The sequence below is a fragment of the Macrobrachium rosenbergii genome, chromosome 30 (genome assembly GCF_040412425.1).
Source record: "Macrobrachium rosenbergii isolate ZJJX-2024 chromosome 30, ASM4041242v1, whole genome shotgun sequence".
Taxonomy (NCBI): Eukaryota; Metazoa; Arthropoda; class Malacostraca; order Decapoda; family Palaemonidae; genus Macrobrachium; species Macrobrachium rosenbergii.
This window is the reverse complement of record NC_089770.1, coordinates 11111697-11126372: the sequence shown is the minus strand read 5'-3', so window position 1 is coordinate 11126372 and position 14676 is coordinate 11111697. Positions and strand designations below refer to the sequence as shown.

Sequence of the window (14676 nt, the reverse complement as noted above, 5' to 3'; positions counted from 1 at the left end):
AGACTGTTGGCTGTTATCAAAAAGAAGAAAGGGATGTCAGTCGGAATAATTAAAAAGAAGACTAAGTTATTTCACTGCCAAACAATATTGTAACGTCTGTTAAACATATCTTAAGAAACATGCCTTACCATAAGGTAATATCCGTGTGGCGTCACGAGAGGTATAGTACTGAGTTTAGCGTTTTGCCTACAAGAAAAAGCAGATGGCAATGGCTAAAGACAAAGCAAAACAACTAAAGTATTTTCACTGGTGTTGAAAAGTAAGACGCTCTTAGAAACATGAAATCGCGTCATTCTAACTTTAATGGATGTTGATTTAGTGCAAAACCAGGAGGTATAATAAGGGACAATAAATACATGCGAATAATAAGGGAAACCAATGCAATCGTCAAGAAATAACTAAATACGTTAGTCATTGCCTATAAAGATCCGGAAAGTGTGCTTGAGAGCATTAGAAGCAAGGTCTAATGAATATTCTCCAGACCTTGATGAGAAGCACCACCTCATACTCTCAAGCACACTTTTCGTTTACTTATTTACGGACCCTCCTCCCCCTCCCCAAACTATAAATAGTGAACGTAATGAAATCGCTTTAATTTAGAAGAGCCTTTAAAAATATATATACATAATTACAGACCTCGTACACTCCTTCCACCGATGAACACAGGAATGCCGACCTAAATTCCATTAAATCAAATCAATGTTGTGGTCACGAAAACCCGCGAGTGTCGCGAAGGCTCGCGACTTTCTCCCCTCAGTAAACAACGAGACGCGAGACGCAATAGATGTAAACAAAGGATATCTCGACTCGCTTTGTGTAGGATCGCAGGATGGCTGAGAAGAAAAGCGACCCACCGACGACTTCGTCAACCAAAGCCATTTCCAAGGAGCTTTTATCAGTCACAGGCGATGGAAGTAAGTAAATAGGAGCTTTATTTTAATGCTGGCTCGAAGGGCGGACAGACCAAAGAGAGGCTAATTACTAGGCAAGTCAGCCTTGAGGCGTTTTCGTTCCAGGCTGTATTGACTTATTTTCGCTTCCATTATCTTATTGTATTTTCGGTTAATAAACCTTTCATTCTAAACCAAGAGAAATAGTGTAGTGATTGACGTGGCCCTTGGGAAGAAGTCCAAATTACCTATTACTGGTGGTTAAATGATATTTTAACCCACGAGATGCCAGGCGGATGCCACTTAGAGACGAATGCAGTGTTATGCATAATTGCATATGCAACTTAAGTAACAGAACCAATATTTTCTTGCTCATTTTTTAAATTTAAATCTAATGTTAAACATGGATGGAAGTGCCTTTTGTCGCAGGTTAATGATCAAAAATAAATGTACATACTTTTAAAAATTGATATTTAAAAAGTGTAATTTTGAGATAGTTTTGGAATGCGGATTTTTTGGGTGGGGGAAAACGGGAGAAAGACCAGACTGCCATGTTGTTGTTATGGAATGGTTTCGCTTATGTGCAGTTCATTAGGGAACCACATGTTTAAGAAGGGATTGGCCACAGAAACCTATTATTAAAGGAACTAGACTAACCTAACATACCCTAACCTAACCTAGCAGGCCATGTTACTTAGTTGGGGGGTGGGGCAGGGTCAGGGACCCCCTGGTGAAGGAAACTTAACTTTTTACCAAAAGCTCCCCTATAACATTGCACATACGTGATAGCATTCCAGGGTGCCCAAATTAATTACCCAAACGGAGCTATTGTTTAGTTCTACCAAATTTTTTCATGACAGTATTACTCCTTAGCTATTCAAGAAACACCTAAAAAGTACAAAAAGTATACAGCAGTTATTAAATGATGAATGGGTATATACAGTATGTGCACATATATATGCACACTAGCCTAACTTGATGAAAATGAATAAGCATCATCATCGAAAGCCAAAACAAACAAAGATTTATAAAAATCTTTGACTGTTGCTCAACTTCAGGATACAAAAGTCTCCATGGGATGCCCCTGGGCTGAAGGAAGGTTTACAATTTTGCTATTTTAATACCAATGATTAAGAGAAATCTGGCATCTTATATGTTCAAGAGTGAGCTGAATGGTTGTTGGGACTGTTGACGTCACTCAAGCATAGGTAAGGGGAGGGACAAATTTCACCTTGATATTTGGGAGTAAAGTGTCGATAATATCGTCATGTCATCGTCGTAGCACAACATATGAAATGTCAGTTCTAGCAATGTGCAGCACCTTGTGGGTTAAACCATTATCATATTTTGGACTTGAATGTATTATTTTCCTGTGTTGTAATGTGTGCTTGGAACGTTTTTGACATTTTTTGTATAGCAAATAAGGACTTTTAGAGATAGTGGCCCACCATTTTAACCTAAAATTTTGGGAGCCATAGAGGGAAAACGGATTTTTTGGGTAGGGGAAAATAAAAACGAGTAAAATACGAAGACCGATATAACCTGGTAACTTAACCTAACCTAAGCATGGGGGAAGGGGGCCTTCACTCTGCTGGACCTCCCCACCTAACTCAACCTAGGGGGTGGGTTTTTATGTAACAAGGGGGATGGGGCTCACCCCCCCCAACTCACCTAATCAAGGATGCCAGGTTCTTACCTAAGCCTAGGCTCCCCTAACCTAACTTAGGGCACTGCAAATGAATAGTGATAAGGTTGTGACCTGATCATTAGTTTACAAACAATCCATAAACTGAACCATAATTTGAATGAGAACTGTCAGTTGGTTTAATGGCTTTCATTTCATTCATTTCATGCTCTCCCCCCACCCAAGTGCCTCACTTTCCAACTGTGGTCCCCTGAATTGTAGGGTACAATGGTGGGGTCTGCTATCTTGAAAAATACTGCTATTGAAACTAATTTTCAAGTAAAAAATGTGGTAATGGTTTAAAGTAAAATAATGACTTTAGTTTAACATGACAGCAGAAGTATTGACAGTAATTACTAGACTAATCTTCAGAGAGTAAAAGTCATCCGAAAACCTGTTCCCCTTTGGGTCCATCTGTGAATCTTTTATTTAGGGATCGGAAAATGCTGAAACAACTAGTTAGCACCAATAGTAATGCTCAGAAACATAAACCACAAGACAAAAAATATGTTATAAAAAGTATATGGTTCTTGTGTTTTGAGATAAATTAATATGTTGTGCACAGCACAGGTACCTTAGTGGCTACTGGAGTTTTCTCAAAATAAAATAGTTCTAGGAAGTAGGTTAGCCTAGAATATCAGACTTCTGATCCTACATTATACAACTTCAGGGCTTAAAAAGGTGATTTGCACAATATTAGTATTCATTCCTGGTATAGTTATATTGTATTGATTTCATGATTAGTTTGAGGGCAGTTGTCTTCAGTAACCTTGAGAATAATTCTGACATAATTGTAATATGTTAGTGTTGAAGAGACTGTACAAAATATTAATAAAGTAATTTTCATCCTCTCAGGTTCCAGATCTGTGGTTGAGTCATTATTAAAAAAACAACCTCCAGTACCAAAAGGAGATGGACCAAAGACATTCAAGGTAGGCTAAGTGTTTATTTTGAAGTGCAAATGTGCTTGCAAAAGCGTTGTCAAACATGGTCTGGAATTTTAGTCTCTTTAGTGACTGACTAGTTCTTGGAGTGAGGGTGGTTATGTTTTTTATTACTGATCAATCTGCTTTTGTCAGTTGTACTAGATTCCAAAGGCACCTCAAATGCAGTGCAAGTTTAAATAAAATTATGACAGTCCCTTATAAGAGTATAAATATACTAATTCACTGGGTTCCTCTTGTTATGTTTATTTAATTTTGTTCTCAGGTTGCACGAAGCCCACTGCTTGATGAACTTCAGTCATTTTTGCCTGCAATACAAAAGTCAAATCAGCAGCTTTTGGAACAGACTAGTGAAGAAATAGATGCCCTTGATATAGAAAACATTGATGAGGATGATAAGATTATTGAGATGGTAAGTTGATGATTGACCTTCTTTACCTGGCCAAGATTAGAAGCCTCCATTAGATTTCATCCATGTTTTACATTTTTATTTTGTTGTTATATTTTCCATTGTGGCTATACAGCTATTTTTCAAAAGCTGAAAATGATGAAGATCACTACAGTATATGCTCATATCTTTTAGAAAGGGAATGACAGTGGTGAGTAGTCTTATGAGTTGGCCTTTGTTTAGCTGTGGTTTTATCATCACAACTGTCAGATGGTTCTTTTCAGTCAGTGTACCAAAATTTTGTAGCCATCTTTAGCTTCAAATCAGCTTCTAGGCTTTTTGCTTAAAGATTCTGTTGTGGAAATGCTTACTAGAGAATAGGAGAGCTTTTTTTGTCTAAGGAATGATTGTGTATAACATGAAGATGAATGATCAGTATGTAGGTGTTTGAAGTGGCTGTGATGGTTCATGATTTTGTAGCACAGGGCTTTTTTGGTTGATCAAAAATATTGTGATAGTGCGTGTAATTTTTATTTTATTGGCTTAGGTATGTCATGGTGTGCAAAGCTGAAGTGGTTGTTTGTTTTACTGTCAAGTACTATGCACTGATCCATCAGTTTTATCTCTGCACTGACCATTTTTGCCATAGTTTACCTTTCATTACCGATATTACAAAGACATTTCAGCAATTTGTATCAGTTGCATTGTACACTACTCATTAAAAAAATAATTACCTTAACCCTTATGGGATGGACTGAATATGTATTAAGCACCCCCTCAGACCGGGCAAACTTTAAGAAAAAACACATCAATGATAAGAGGAGGATGTGTAAATGCACATGGTATAAGAAAAAAATATGATAAAAATTTTAAAATGAGCACATTTTTACCAAGTTATACATGTTTTTTTTCTAAAACTGTATTTTATTTTGTAAAATTATAATTACAGCTCACACAATATCATAACAGGTAAGAACTAAAATCAGTAACAAATTCTGAGTATATATTATGAAATATTTACGAGATTTACCGAGATGGGGAAATGCAGTAATTTTTTGTGTGGTATACACATTTTTTCTAATATTTCTTTGCACTCTTCTTTGCAAAATTACAATTATAGCAGACATACTATCATAAAAGGTAAGAACTAAAACCAACAGCAATCCCTGGATATATTTATGAGCATATAAATAAAAAGACGTCCTTGGGTAGAGAGGGGCAGTACATTCCCCCCATCAAGTCTCAAGCTTGGCACACTGATCCCCCTCTGTCCCGTGCTGAGCTACTCGAGTTGCCATAAGCCAATTGTGGCCCATTGAAGTGATATGAACATCTTTCCCGCTAAATTCATGTAATATTAACTCATAAAGTCAGCCCACTGTTCACTCAAAACCTGTTTTAGTGCCTCATGTAATCATATCCATCCAGTAGGGGTCAAGAGATTTCTCACTATTCCAGCTTGTCTCACGTCCCCCTTGACATACTTTTGTTTTACAACTTAATGTGGAACTTCCATTTTACTCTTTCCCTCATGCACTCATAAATTGCCTTTTATCTTCCTACCATTTTTGTTATATATACTGTACAGTACTCCCAAATAACTAAAGTCATCTGTTGTTTATATTGCCATTAATCATTACCTTATTGGTTTTTATTTATTCATGACCCTTACAATAAACAACATTTCCTTTGAGACTAAACAGTTTCTGTATCTCATCACCATCAGTCAAAACTGCATTAAATCTACAATTCCACATTTCATATGCAGTTTTATTCCCTGTCTCACAGAATTGTAGTACTGTACCTACTTCTCATGTTTCTTCTCAAACTTCTTGAGTCATTGGCAAATTGAATAAAATCAGTGGAGTTTAAGGTTAAGGAGGAAAAGCTTCTTGAAAACTTGCAGCATGTATACAAGAACATTTAGGAAAATAAGCGAGTGGGGAGAGAAATCATTTAAAGTCTAACCTTATACAGGAAAAAATATGATGTAAAAATGTCTGTGTTGATGATGGGTAAGTTGCAAGGCTATTAAACTGCACTCATTGCAGCAGCACATACCTTATCAGATTATGCCACATATCTCAAGGCATATACCTGCCAGATGCTAAGTATAGCCTACAACTTAACAGTTGAAGTATCTCAGTAGTCAACAGTACTTCAGTTTTAGAGATTTAACCAGAAAATGCTTCTTTTAAATTCTAGTTTAGAAGAATACCATCATAATAATGTAGAGGTGATAAGTAAAGAATGCTGTTTGTGACAAACACAATAAATTGAAGTCTTCATAGATTTCTATTAGATTTTTCTTGTCCAGCTGGCCCCTGCTTGGTCATAGGAGTGTAGCAGAGGGATTCAGGTGGTTTATAGCTAAAATTTTTGAAAATCTTAGTCTCATGGTCTATAGTTATACTATACTGTCATATTCAATAAAAGATACTCATGTTTTGTACTTTATTGTTTATTAAGATGTTGTTTTTTCAGATGAATAAAATGTAATTTCATTCAGCCTGTTGCATTTATGGAGGTCAAAGTAAAAGGCAAAGGTAATTACTTAGGTTCCATTTATTGTCAAGTTCAGTCTTGTATTTGTGATACAGTTACTCAAAAAATTTTCACTTCAGTACTTTCTCATTTAACTGCAACTGTTTAATGTGGATGCCATAAAAACTGCAAATCCAGAATTTTATTTAAAGAAAATCTTAAGTCTTGAACATGTCTATGAAGTCTGATGTCAAAAGTAAACAAGAAAATTGGCTGTCAAGTCCAAATAGGTATAATCTGCTGCTTGCGGTCACCCACTTTTCCTTCACCTGAAAAAAATGCAAATTTAGCACATAACACTGAATGATGCATCCTAGTTCACAGGTAGTGAATCCACATAAGGAAGTGAAGTTCATGCTACACATCTTTTCAACTTCAGCATCACAGTTTCCCTTCTGTACTATTTTATTGGTATTGCTTTTGGCTCTTGGCATTTAGTTTGAAAATCAGTTTTTGTTCTCTTGTTTTTCCAGTGATCAAGATGAGTGATTTACATTTGTGCATGACGTGATAACTTTCAAATGTTACAAACCAGTATTTATTACTTGTGCCTGCTTGCCCACTTTGGAAGAGTGCTGACTTGCTGCTTATATTTGCAAGGCAGTGGTTGACCCTCCCATTTTTCTCTGTCCAAGACGCATTCCAGAACTGTTGTGGCCATTTTATTTTGTCAAACACTCATTCCTGAACTGTTTATAATTATTTTTCAGAAGATGAACCCTATTCATATGGAACAAGCCCACAGGGCCATTGATTTGAAATTCAAGCTTCCAAAGAATATGGTGTTCATTGGAAAGAGGTAACAGAAGGTAATTGGCAATACAGGAAGAAGAGATCACTTAAGACAGTAAAAACACATTAATAAATTAAGAAATAGATGAAAATGTAAGTAAATTATTAAAATACAAGGCATATATTTTATTAGGGTAGTAATGCATTGTATCTTCACTTGAACTTTTGAAGTTCCAATTGCACTACCTCCTCAGGGAGACTGTTCCATAGTCCAACAGTGTGAGGAATAAAGGACCTCTGGAACTGAAAAGTTCGACAGTGAGACGTATTTACTGCATATTGGTGTTGCTGTTCAGCAAACCTGGTTGCTGTCGGCAGGAAAAGGGGATTAGGGATCAATTGTGAATATGAAAGATTTCTGTTAAAATACACCTTATGAAAAACTGCCAAACAAGAGACCATCCATCAGCAGTCCAAATCACAACTGCTATTAGGAAACAGAAACCTACTACCACAGACCACTCTATCTAAAAGAGATAAATCTCTGGCAAAAGCAGACATCTATACCAGAGAACAGTATTCTAATAAAGGAAGGACAAACAACCTAAAGCAGGTTGCATTGATTATATCACTGTTATAAATATATGAGGCCAACTTTCATGCGGCATTTGCTGACGCTCATTAGATATTTCAAAAAAGTAAGTAGAGTCAAAAGTTACACCTAGAATAGTTAAAGCACCAGATTCATTCAGCCGAGTTCCATCCACCTGAAGGGGAGGATGAGGTGGAAAATTTATACGAGATATGCTAATCAGTAGTGTTTTCGTTTTACTGGAGTTCAGCCTCATACCCCACTGACTGCACCACGCACTAATCCAGTTCATGTCACGATTGAGACTAAGGGCAGCTTCATTTCTCATAAATGGATGAGACTAAGGGCAGCTTCATTTCTCATTAATGGAGAAATGAAATTTCCAACAAAAAATACTTGATTAATGAAACATTCTTGGAAATAACTTATTCTATTTATGGAACATGTTGAGACCCTTCTTTACCTGCTGTGGGTGTCTGCAGTTATCTTCCCTAACAAAAACTCTCATCCTTCAGTCTTGATATATGGAAGATCCTTGTTATATCTTTATAAGAACAGCCCTCAGAGGTTATCAAGTATTTAACAAATGCCTTTTTGGATGTATAAAACTGCAGCCATTATCGAGTTATCAGACACTGCAGCTGTGCCTGGTACTAAGCAAGACTAGTCCCACAGCCTGTTTCAGTGTCTGGCAAAACCAGTGCCTGATATCATATTTGGGGATTTCTCGTGCTTGATGTAGCCTGTACCTGAGGCAAACCATTCCTAAGGAGCCATATTTTGGCATACAGAAGTACCTGTGCTTGGTTCCTGCTGAAACTTGGCCTGCAGCACATGCTGTTGTCTGATGCAGCCAGCAATTTCCTGGTCTAGGCAGTTCATAAGCTGGGTAGAGTTGACCCCATGTTAAGGCTTGTTCTCCACATATTTGCATAACATTCATAACCAGCCTCAGACACTGAACCTGGTTTTGTGTGTGATCAGTTATGATTTGGCTTAGATAATGATCAGTTGCCCAGTCTTTCTAATACAGCACCTTTTTCAGTTGTAGCATGCTCTTATGCTGACAGGCCCTCTCCTGTTCGTGAACTTTGAGTTCTGTCTTGCTGTTCAGTGTCCCATTACTTTTTTGACTTTTGAATAGGTGCTAACTCATACTCAGATCCAAATGGTGTCTCATACTTTGATTGGTCACTGTTTAGGTTACCAGATTATCTTGGGTTAAGGTGATTGCTCATGCCCTTGGTTTTTTTTGGTTAAGGTGATTGCTCATTCCCTTGGTTTTTTTTACCATGGGCAATCCTCTTTCTTACATTACTCCAAGAATCCTGTATGGATACAGCCCTTTCTGTAAGGGAATCATGTTGTTAGGATCTGAGTTTCATGTTCATTCCTCTACTTACCACTCTTCTTGTCAAAAGTAACCTCCCAGATTGCTTTCTTGATTGTAGGAGAGCCATAGCATTTTTCATATCTAGACGCATGAGATTTCAGGATTCATGTTAGTCTCAGAGAATCTGATACAGCCTTACAATACATCGAGGTTTTGCCCATGTCATTGTTTCATCAGTTTCTGTAGTGTCTTCTGTAAAAATCGTCAGTTGTTCCTCATTTCAGGGAGCCAGCAGTTGGGTACTCTGAGAATTCAAGACTTACATGGGTCAAATCCAAGAGTTGGAAACTTGCTTTCCCCTCCATCCCTCTCCATTCCTTTTGGTTTTCAGACCAGTTCAGAAAATTTATGAGCTCAGGCTGTCCCTTTCTACATTTCATTGAGTGCCCTCATCCCTCAGGACTGCATCAATTCAGACTCCTTCCTTGCACTGGAGATCAGGGGGGTGTTCTCATGGGTTCTGTGCATGGATAACCCATTTGAAGTTTCAATTTCAAAAGCGGTTCATAACTGGCAATCAGTTTGTCTGTACAAAATTGATTGTTACCACATGTGCAACCATCAGTTTGTTTGTACACAAACTGTTACCATATGCAACTTTTTCCTCGTCTCCCCCTTTTTTATTTATTTATTTATTTAACTACTTAATTTTTTATGTACTCTTTCCCCCCTTTATTTTCCCAGCCCGAGAAGAACCCTAAAAGAGTTCAGAGGTCTGGTTAAACAAATCATTTATAACTAACTAACTGTAGCATTGCCATTTTACCACCTATGCCTGTGGTCTTGATCTTCACAGTTTTCTACAGTGACTGCATCATAGGCAATTATCACTGTAGCTGCTGCGACATTTACAACAGTCTAATTCTCCATGCTGACCATGACATTGACTGCAGCCATGCCTGCAGTTTCTGCTTTCACTCCTGTTTCTGAGATTTCCATTGCACCTACATCACCTGCTTCTGCTCCTGGGCCCTGTTTAAAAACATTCCTCCCTCCCTGTCGACTTCACAGCTCTGAAGTGCCTCTGTTAACAGTTATCTCCTGAACCATATGTGGAAAAACCAGCTGTGATCCTTCCCACTGAATTGTCCAGCCTGCTGTTGTCTTGCAGTTCAACAGACTTGTGTATGTGACTGCTCTTGCACCCAGGGTGTTGTTACGAGTCAAGTCGGCACTGTCAAACATCACAGCAGAAGCTCTTCTAATTCCTCTTGCATACCACAGATTTAGGTGTTATTCTCTCATTGTTGCAATTTGAGAAGACATCTGCTTGATTAACCTCAGAATCAGCCTGTCCTACCACTAGCTTTCTTCTGGCACCCTGTTACAGAGCTACACTGGTGTCCCGTTATTTCTATTGTATTTTCCTCCTCTTGTTGTTCTCCCCTTTGTAGTTCTCATTCTTCAACTGCTGGTCATCCTTTGACACTGGCTCAACCAATTGAAAGTGCAGCTTCTTAAATCTAAGGCTGGTTTAGTGGTCTGTTTCAGAGATACTTACAGTTTTGCAGTTCTGAAGTTCTAGCCCTGTTGAACTGGAAAGATTGGGTTCTTTGTGCTGTCAGCACTATTATACCTCTTGCTCACCTTCTGTGAAGGTTTAGTAAGGACCCAGCATCTCATCCTTTCCATGGACATGCTTGTCATTACAACTTGCAACATTTTCTGTCAGTTGTATATGATAATCACAAAGACAGGTGAGCATTAAAAGACTTGAATGGTGTTCTTTCTACTGCCAGCCTTTGCACTTGCTGGATCCTAGACCCTGGAGGACTTGGTCCATAGGGTGGGGAAGAAACTACAGACCAACCTCCACCACTGCTAGGGCTGCCATCTGCTGCTTAGGTACTTTATTCTTTGCTGCATCTAAATCCTCCAAGGCCACCTTTGACTTAGTTTCCTATTAGGCTCAGTCTTACTCTTCTCTGCCCAGCAGTTGTACAGTCAGAGAGGTCTCCCTTATTCTCTTCACCATCATTGAGTTGCCTTCCAACCATGTAGTCTTAAGTTGCTCCTTTTTCCTGCTGTTATGTACATTTTCAGTAGAAGTCACTAGGTTGAAAGTCTGCCATTCCTGCCAGACATCACTAGGTTAAAAGTCTGTCATTTCCACCAGACATATTTCCTTGAGTTAAGGTCTGCCTTCAAAAGTTTCAGAAACTTGGGTCAGTGAGATTCTCTTGAGACTGTATCATCTTCCCTTCTTTGATGTGGGGGCTACCATGGCTGATTCTACCTGTCGCCTTCAAATCCAATCCCAGCAACCCAGAGGTGTGTGTGTGCGTGTGTGTCCTCAATGAGAAGACTGCCTTACTGGGAGATGATGGGATTGCTGAGTTGGTCTTATTTGCAAAAGCTACAGGAGGTAGACCAATAAACCTTGCCCATCTCGTTTAAGAAGGAAACTGTTGACACTGACAGAAATAATTTCTGATGCTACCTGGATGTGTTATGCTAGTCTCGTCATATTCCAAGAAGCTGCAGAGATGTGGACATCCTTAGAGCAGCAGGTCAGTTTAGAGAAATGAAGACTTGTTGCCTTTTGTGCAAGCAGCAAACCTTGGAATGAGTTACAGCACCTTCCTGAAGTTAGTCCAGGCCTTTAGTACAGGATTTGTCATTGCCAGAGCACCATCCAGGGCTTTGTGCATTACATGCAGCACACAGCCAAGTCAAGTTAGGTACTGATTGGTTATCTGGTGTACCTAGAAAAGCTGGTTCCCTGAACTCTGTTCTGGATCTGTTCCTTTAATTTCAGCCACCAACGTTGTGGTTTCCAAGTTTCAAGCACAGATATAATGCCTTATGTTCACTGGTAACAAGACGAGTGTAATCTGTTGAGAGGGGTCCCTCTCGTTTTCTGGACCCTGACATTGATATTTTCCAAGGCCTTGACCAAGTTGCCTGAGGAATTGTGGAAACCTGAGCTTCTTGAAGGTTCAAGTCATCTTTGAACTCCTTTTACGATTGCCTTGTTTTGGTGTGTCATGGCCATGCCAGACAATATTACTGCCATTATCTGCAAAATCAAGGAGTGACAAAAAGGACAGTTTTCCAACATTTTCTGGCAGAGAAGCAATGTGTTTCTGGGAGTTCTGAATCTCAATGAATACATTCAGCAGGAGTCATCAGATTCTTCCTGCTAAGAAGTCTTCTTACATGGATGCCTTGACAATTGTGGGAAATTTCCTTGTGTACAGTGCTCAAGATGCTGTAGGTTTGGGACTGCCTAATGTTCATATCTTCACTCCCTTTCAGTCTTCTGTGCCAGGTTCTGGTGAAGTTAGGAGCAGTATATTAACCTTTTATTATAATGTAATTGCCAGTTGTTCATCCTTACAAATATTAACAAATCAGCAAAACTGTGAATAGACAATATCAAAGGTCTTATTTGTCTGGTATGTTAGATGAAAATGCTTCAAGTCTTAGTATATCAGAACTAAAATTGATGCATGCAGCTATTGTTCAAGCAAATACTGTACCTAAAGAGGAGTCACTAGTTATACCAACACTTGCAAACCAACAGCAAGTATGTAATACCATTGAAAGAGGGAAATTTACTTGAAACAATAATACAAGTGCCATCTTAGGTAATTTCAGGAATGATTGACTTGGACAGTTCTGAGTTTTTTTTAAGGGGGACACTCCAGTCATTACAAGTTGCCTGACAAGTAAAACAGCAAGTTGTCAGTTCAACTAGGCAGGCAGGTTGGCTCATATAAGGTTTGTAATTTGTTTGGATTGAGGTTAAACCAGTTTTTAGGACAGGAGTTTAACTAATTGGTTGACTTTTAGATTCCTTTTGTGGTTCTGCCCCAGTTTCATTATGTAATGGAAGGCAGACTAGTTAAGGAATGAAGAAACATTTCTTTCAGGAAAATTTATGTATGATCTCTTAATTTAAATTTAGATGTGAACCCAGATTCACAAATATTTCATTTGTTAATTTTAATTGTGATTGACAGTTTAGAAATGTCCCCAGGAACAACTGTGCTTGATGGCTTAGCATGTTTTTGCATGATTGTGACATATTTTGGACACCCAGCATTTTGAATATTCAGTGTTTTTTTTTACTTTCAGAATGTTATCCTTGGGGAAATGGGCACAGGTGACGATGAATCTTCAGATTCGGAATTGGATGATTCAGAAGATATTCCAGTGATGGGACCCGTAACGGAAGAAAATTTAAGAATTCCATCTGAAGCAAGAGGTGGGAAAAGGCAAGGGACAAACCTTATAACAGAAGTTACAGGACCTACTGTGGAATCTGAAGATGATAGATCAGATGGGGAATTGACTGTGGCATCATCAAACTCTGCAGAAAGATGAAATTAAAAAGATCATTCAATCCCAAAATATATTTTTATGTTTATTGTAAATCTGGTTTCTTTGGTCCTAATTAAAAATTTGCAAGCCAAGAATTTTAATATCATTAAATTATTCAATCAAACAACATAGGTAACACAACTCTATTGGGGCTAGCCAGAAGGGTTTGTATTTTATGTAGAAAATATTACAAATTTAAGTGTTGAAGATGGCAGGATTTCTTTCTGGGACTTTTTTTCCAATTTAAACTGGACATTAAAAAAATGTGACAAACTTAAATGTTCAGCATCCTCAGCTTTCTGGGATTAATTTGGCAGGTACTTCATCCAATACCCATGAACCAAATGCATGATCAATTCTAAGAAAAGATATTACCTCAATGTGGCATTCTTTGTAGAAAGGAGAAAACAACAATCTGAAACTGGATGCCATATGCTGGAAATAACTGTTACAATGGTAACTTGATTTGAAATCCCCCTCCCTAGTATCTTGTGTTCTGCAGACATTAAAATGCACACAATCAAAGCTGATGTCAGAAGTGGAAAACAGCAATTATACATAAGAAAAACTACAAATGCAATCACACTGGATCCAAATCTGGCAAAGGAAACCATAACATTACACAATACAAATATATTTGATACCATAAAAATACAAACCTATTTACAGCTCATCACTTCCCTTATTGTTAAAAACTCGTTTCACTGGAATGAGTGGGGATGGGTTTGATAAAGCACTTTCATAATACTGTTTGATCATGTGAGCAGCTTTCTCTGCTACCATAGTTACAGGTGCATTTGTGTTACCAGATGGAATGGTTGGGAATATTGAGGCATCTACCACACGAAGTCCTCCAACGCCATACACTCTGAAAAAATAAAGTGCTGTTTCATTTCGTGTCAATTCAGAAGAAACATCTACAGTTCACTACTAACGTGATTCACTTGGAAGCTTGAAAGAGATAATTGCCTCCCTTATGGAAATCTTAACTACAAATTCAAGTTTGCTGCAAATGAGCCTGGTATGTGCAACAGCCATTCTCAGCTTTATTTATCCTTTCAATTTCCCTTTCAGTGCTGAGTTCCCTCACAGGTCCTAGTGCTTGGCCTTTGGCCTAAATCCTACATTCTATATTCTATTCTATCCTTTGAAGTATAATTTTGATAATCAAGTATGAGACAAA

The 14676-nt window shown here is 38.2% G+C and overlaps 2 protein-coding genes across 21 annotated transcripts in view; one reads left to right on the top strand and one right to left on the bottom strand.

Moving 5' to 3' along the window:
• Positions 1-742: 742 nt before the first annotated feature.
• Positions 743-13546, top strand: LOC136855037 (NOP protein chaperone 1-like). Its single transcript, XM_067131795.1, has 4 exons — positions 743-914; positions 3430-3506; positions 3784-3930; positions 13248-13546. The coding sequence occupies exons 1-4, from the start codon at positions 830-832 to the stop codon at positions 13494-13496; spliced, it is 558 nt and encodes a 185-aa protein (XP_066987896.1). The 5' UTR covers positions 743-829; the 3' UTR covers positions 13497-13546.
• LOC136855035 (glucose dehydrogenase [FAD, quinone]-like) overlaps positions 6456-14676 on the bottom strand; it is a 29640-nt gene continuing 21419 nt past the window's right edge. For 19 of the 20 annotated variants that reach the window (XM_067131783.1, XM_067131777.1, XM_067131792.1 and 16 more), the window contains one exon: positions 14112-14361. In XM_067131783.1, the coding sequence (XP_066987884.1) occupies positions 14157-14361 (205 nt within the window). In that variant the 3' untranslated portion in view covers positions 14112-14156. Of the gene's footprint in view, positions 6720-14111; positions 14362-14676 lie in introns of those variants that run through there. The other variant, XM_067131775.1, reaches the window with a different exon arrangement.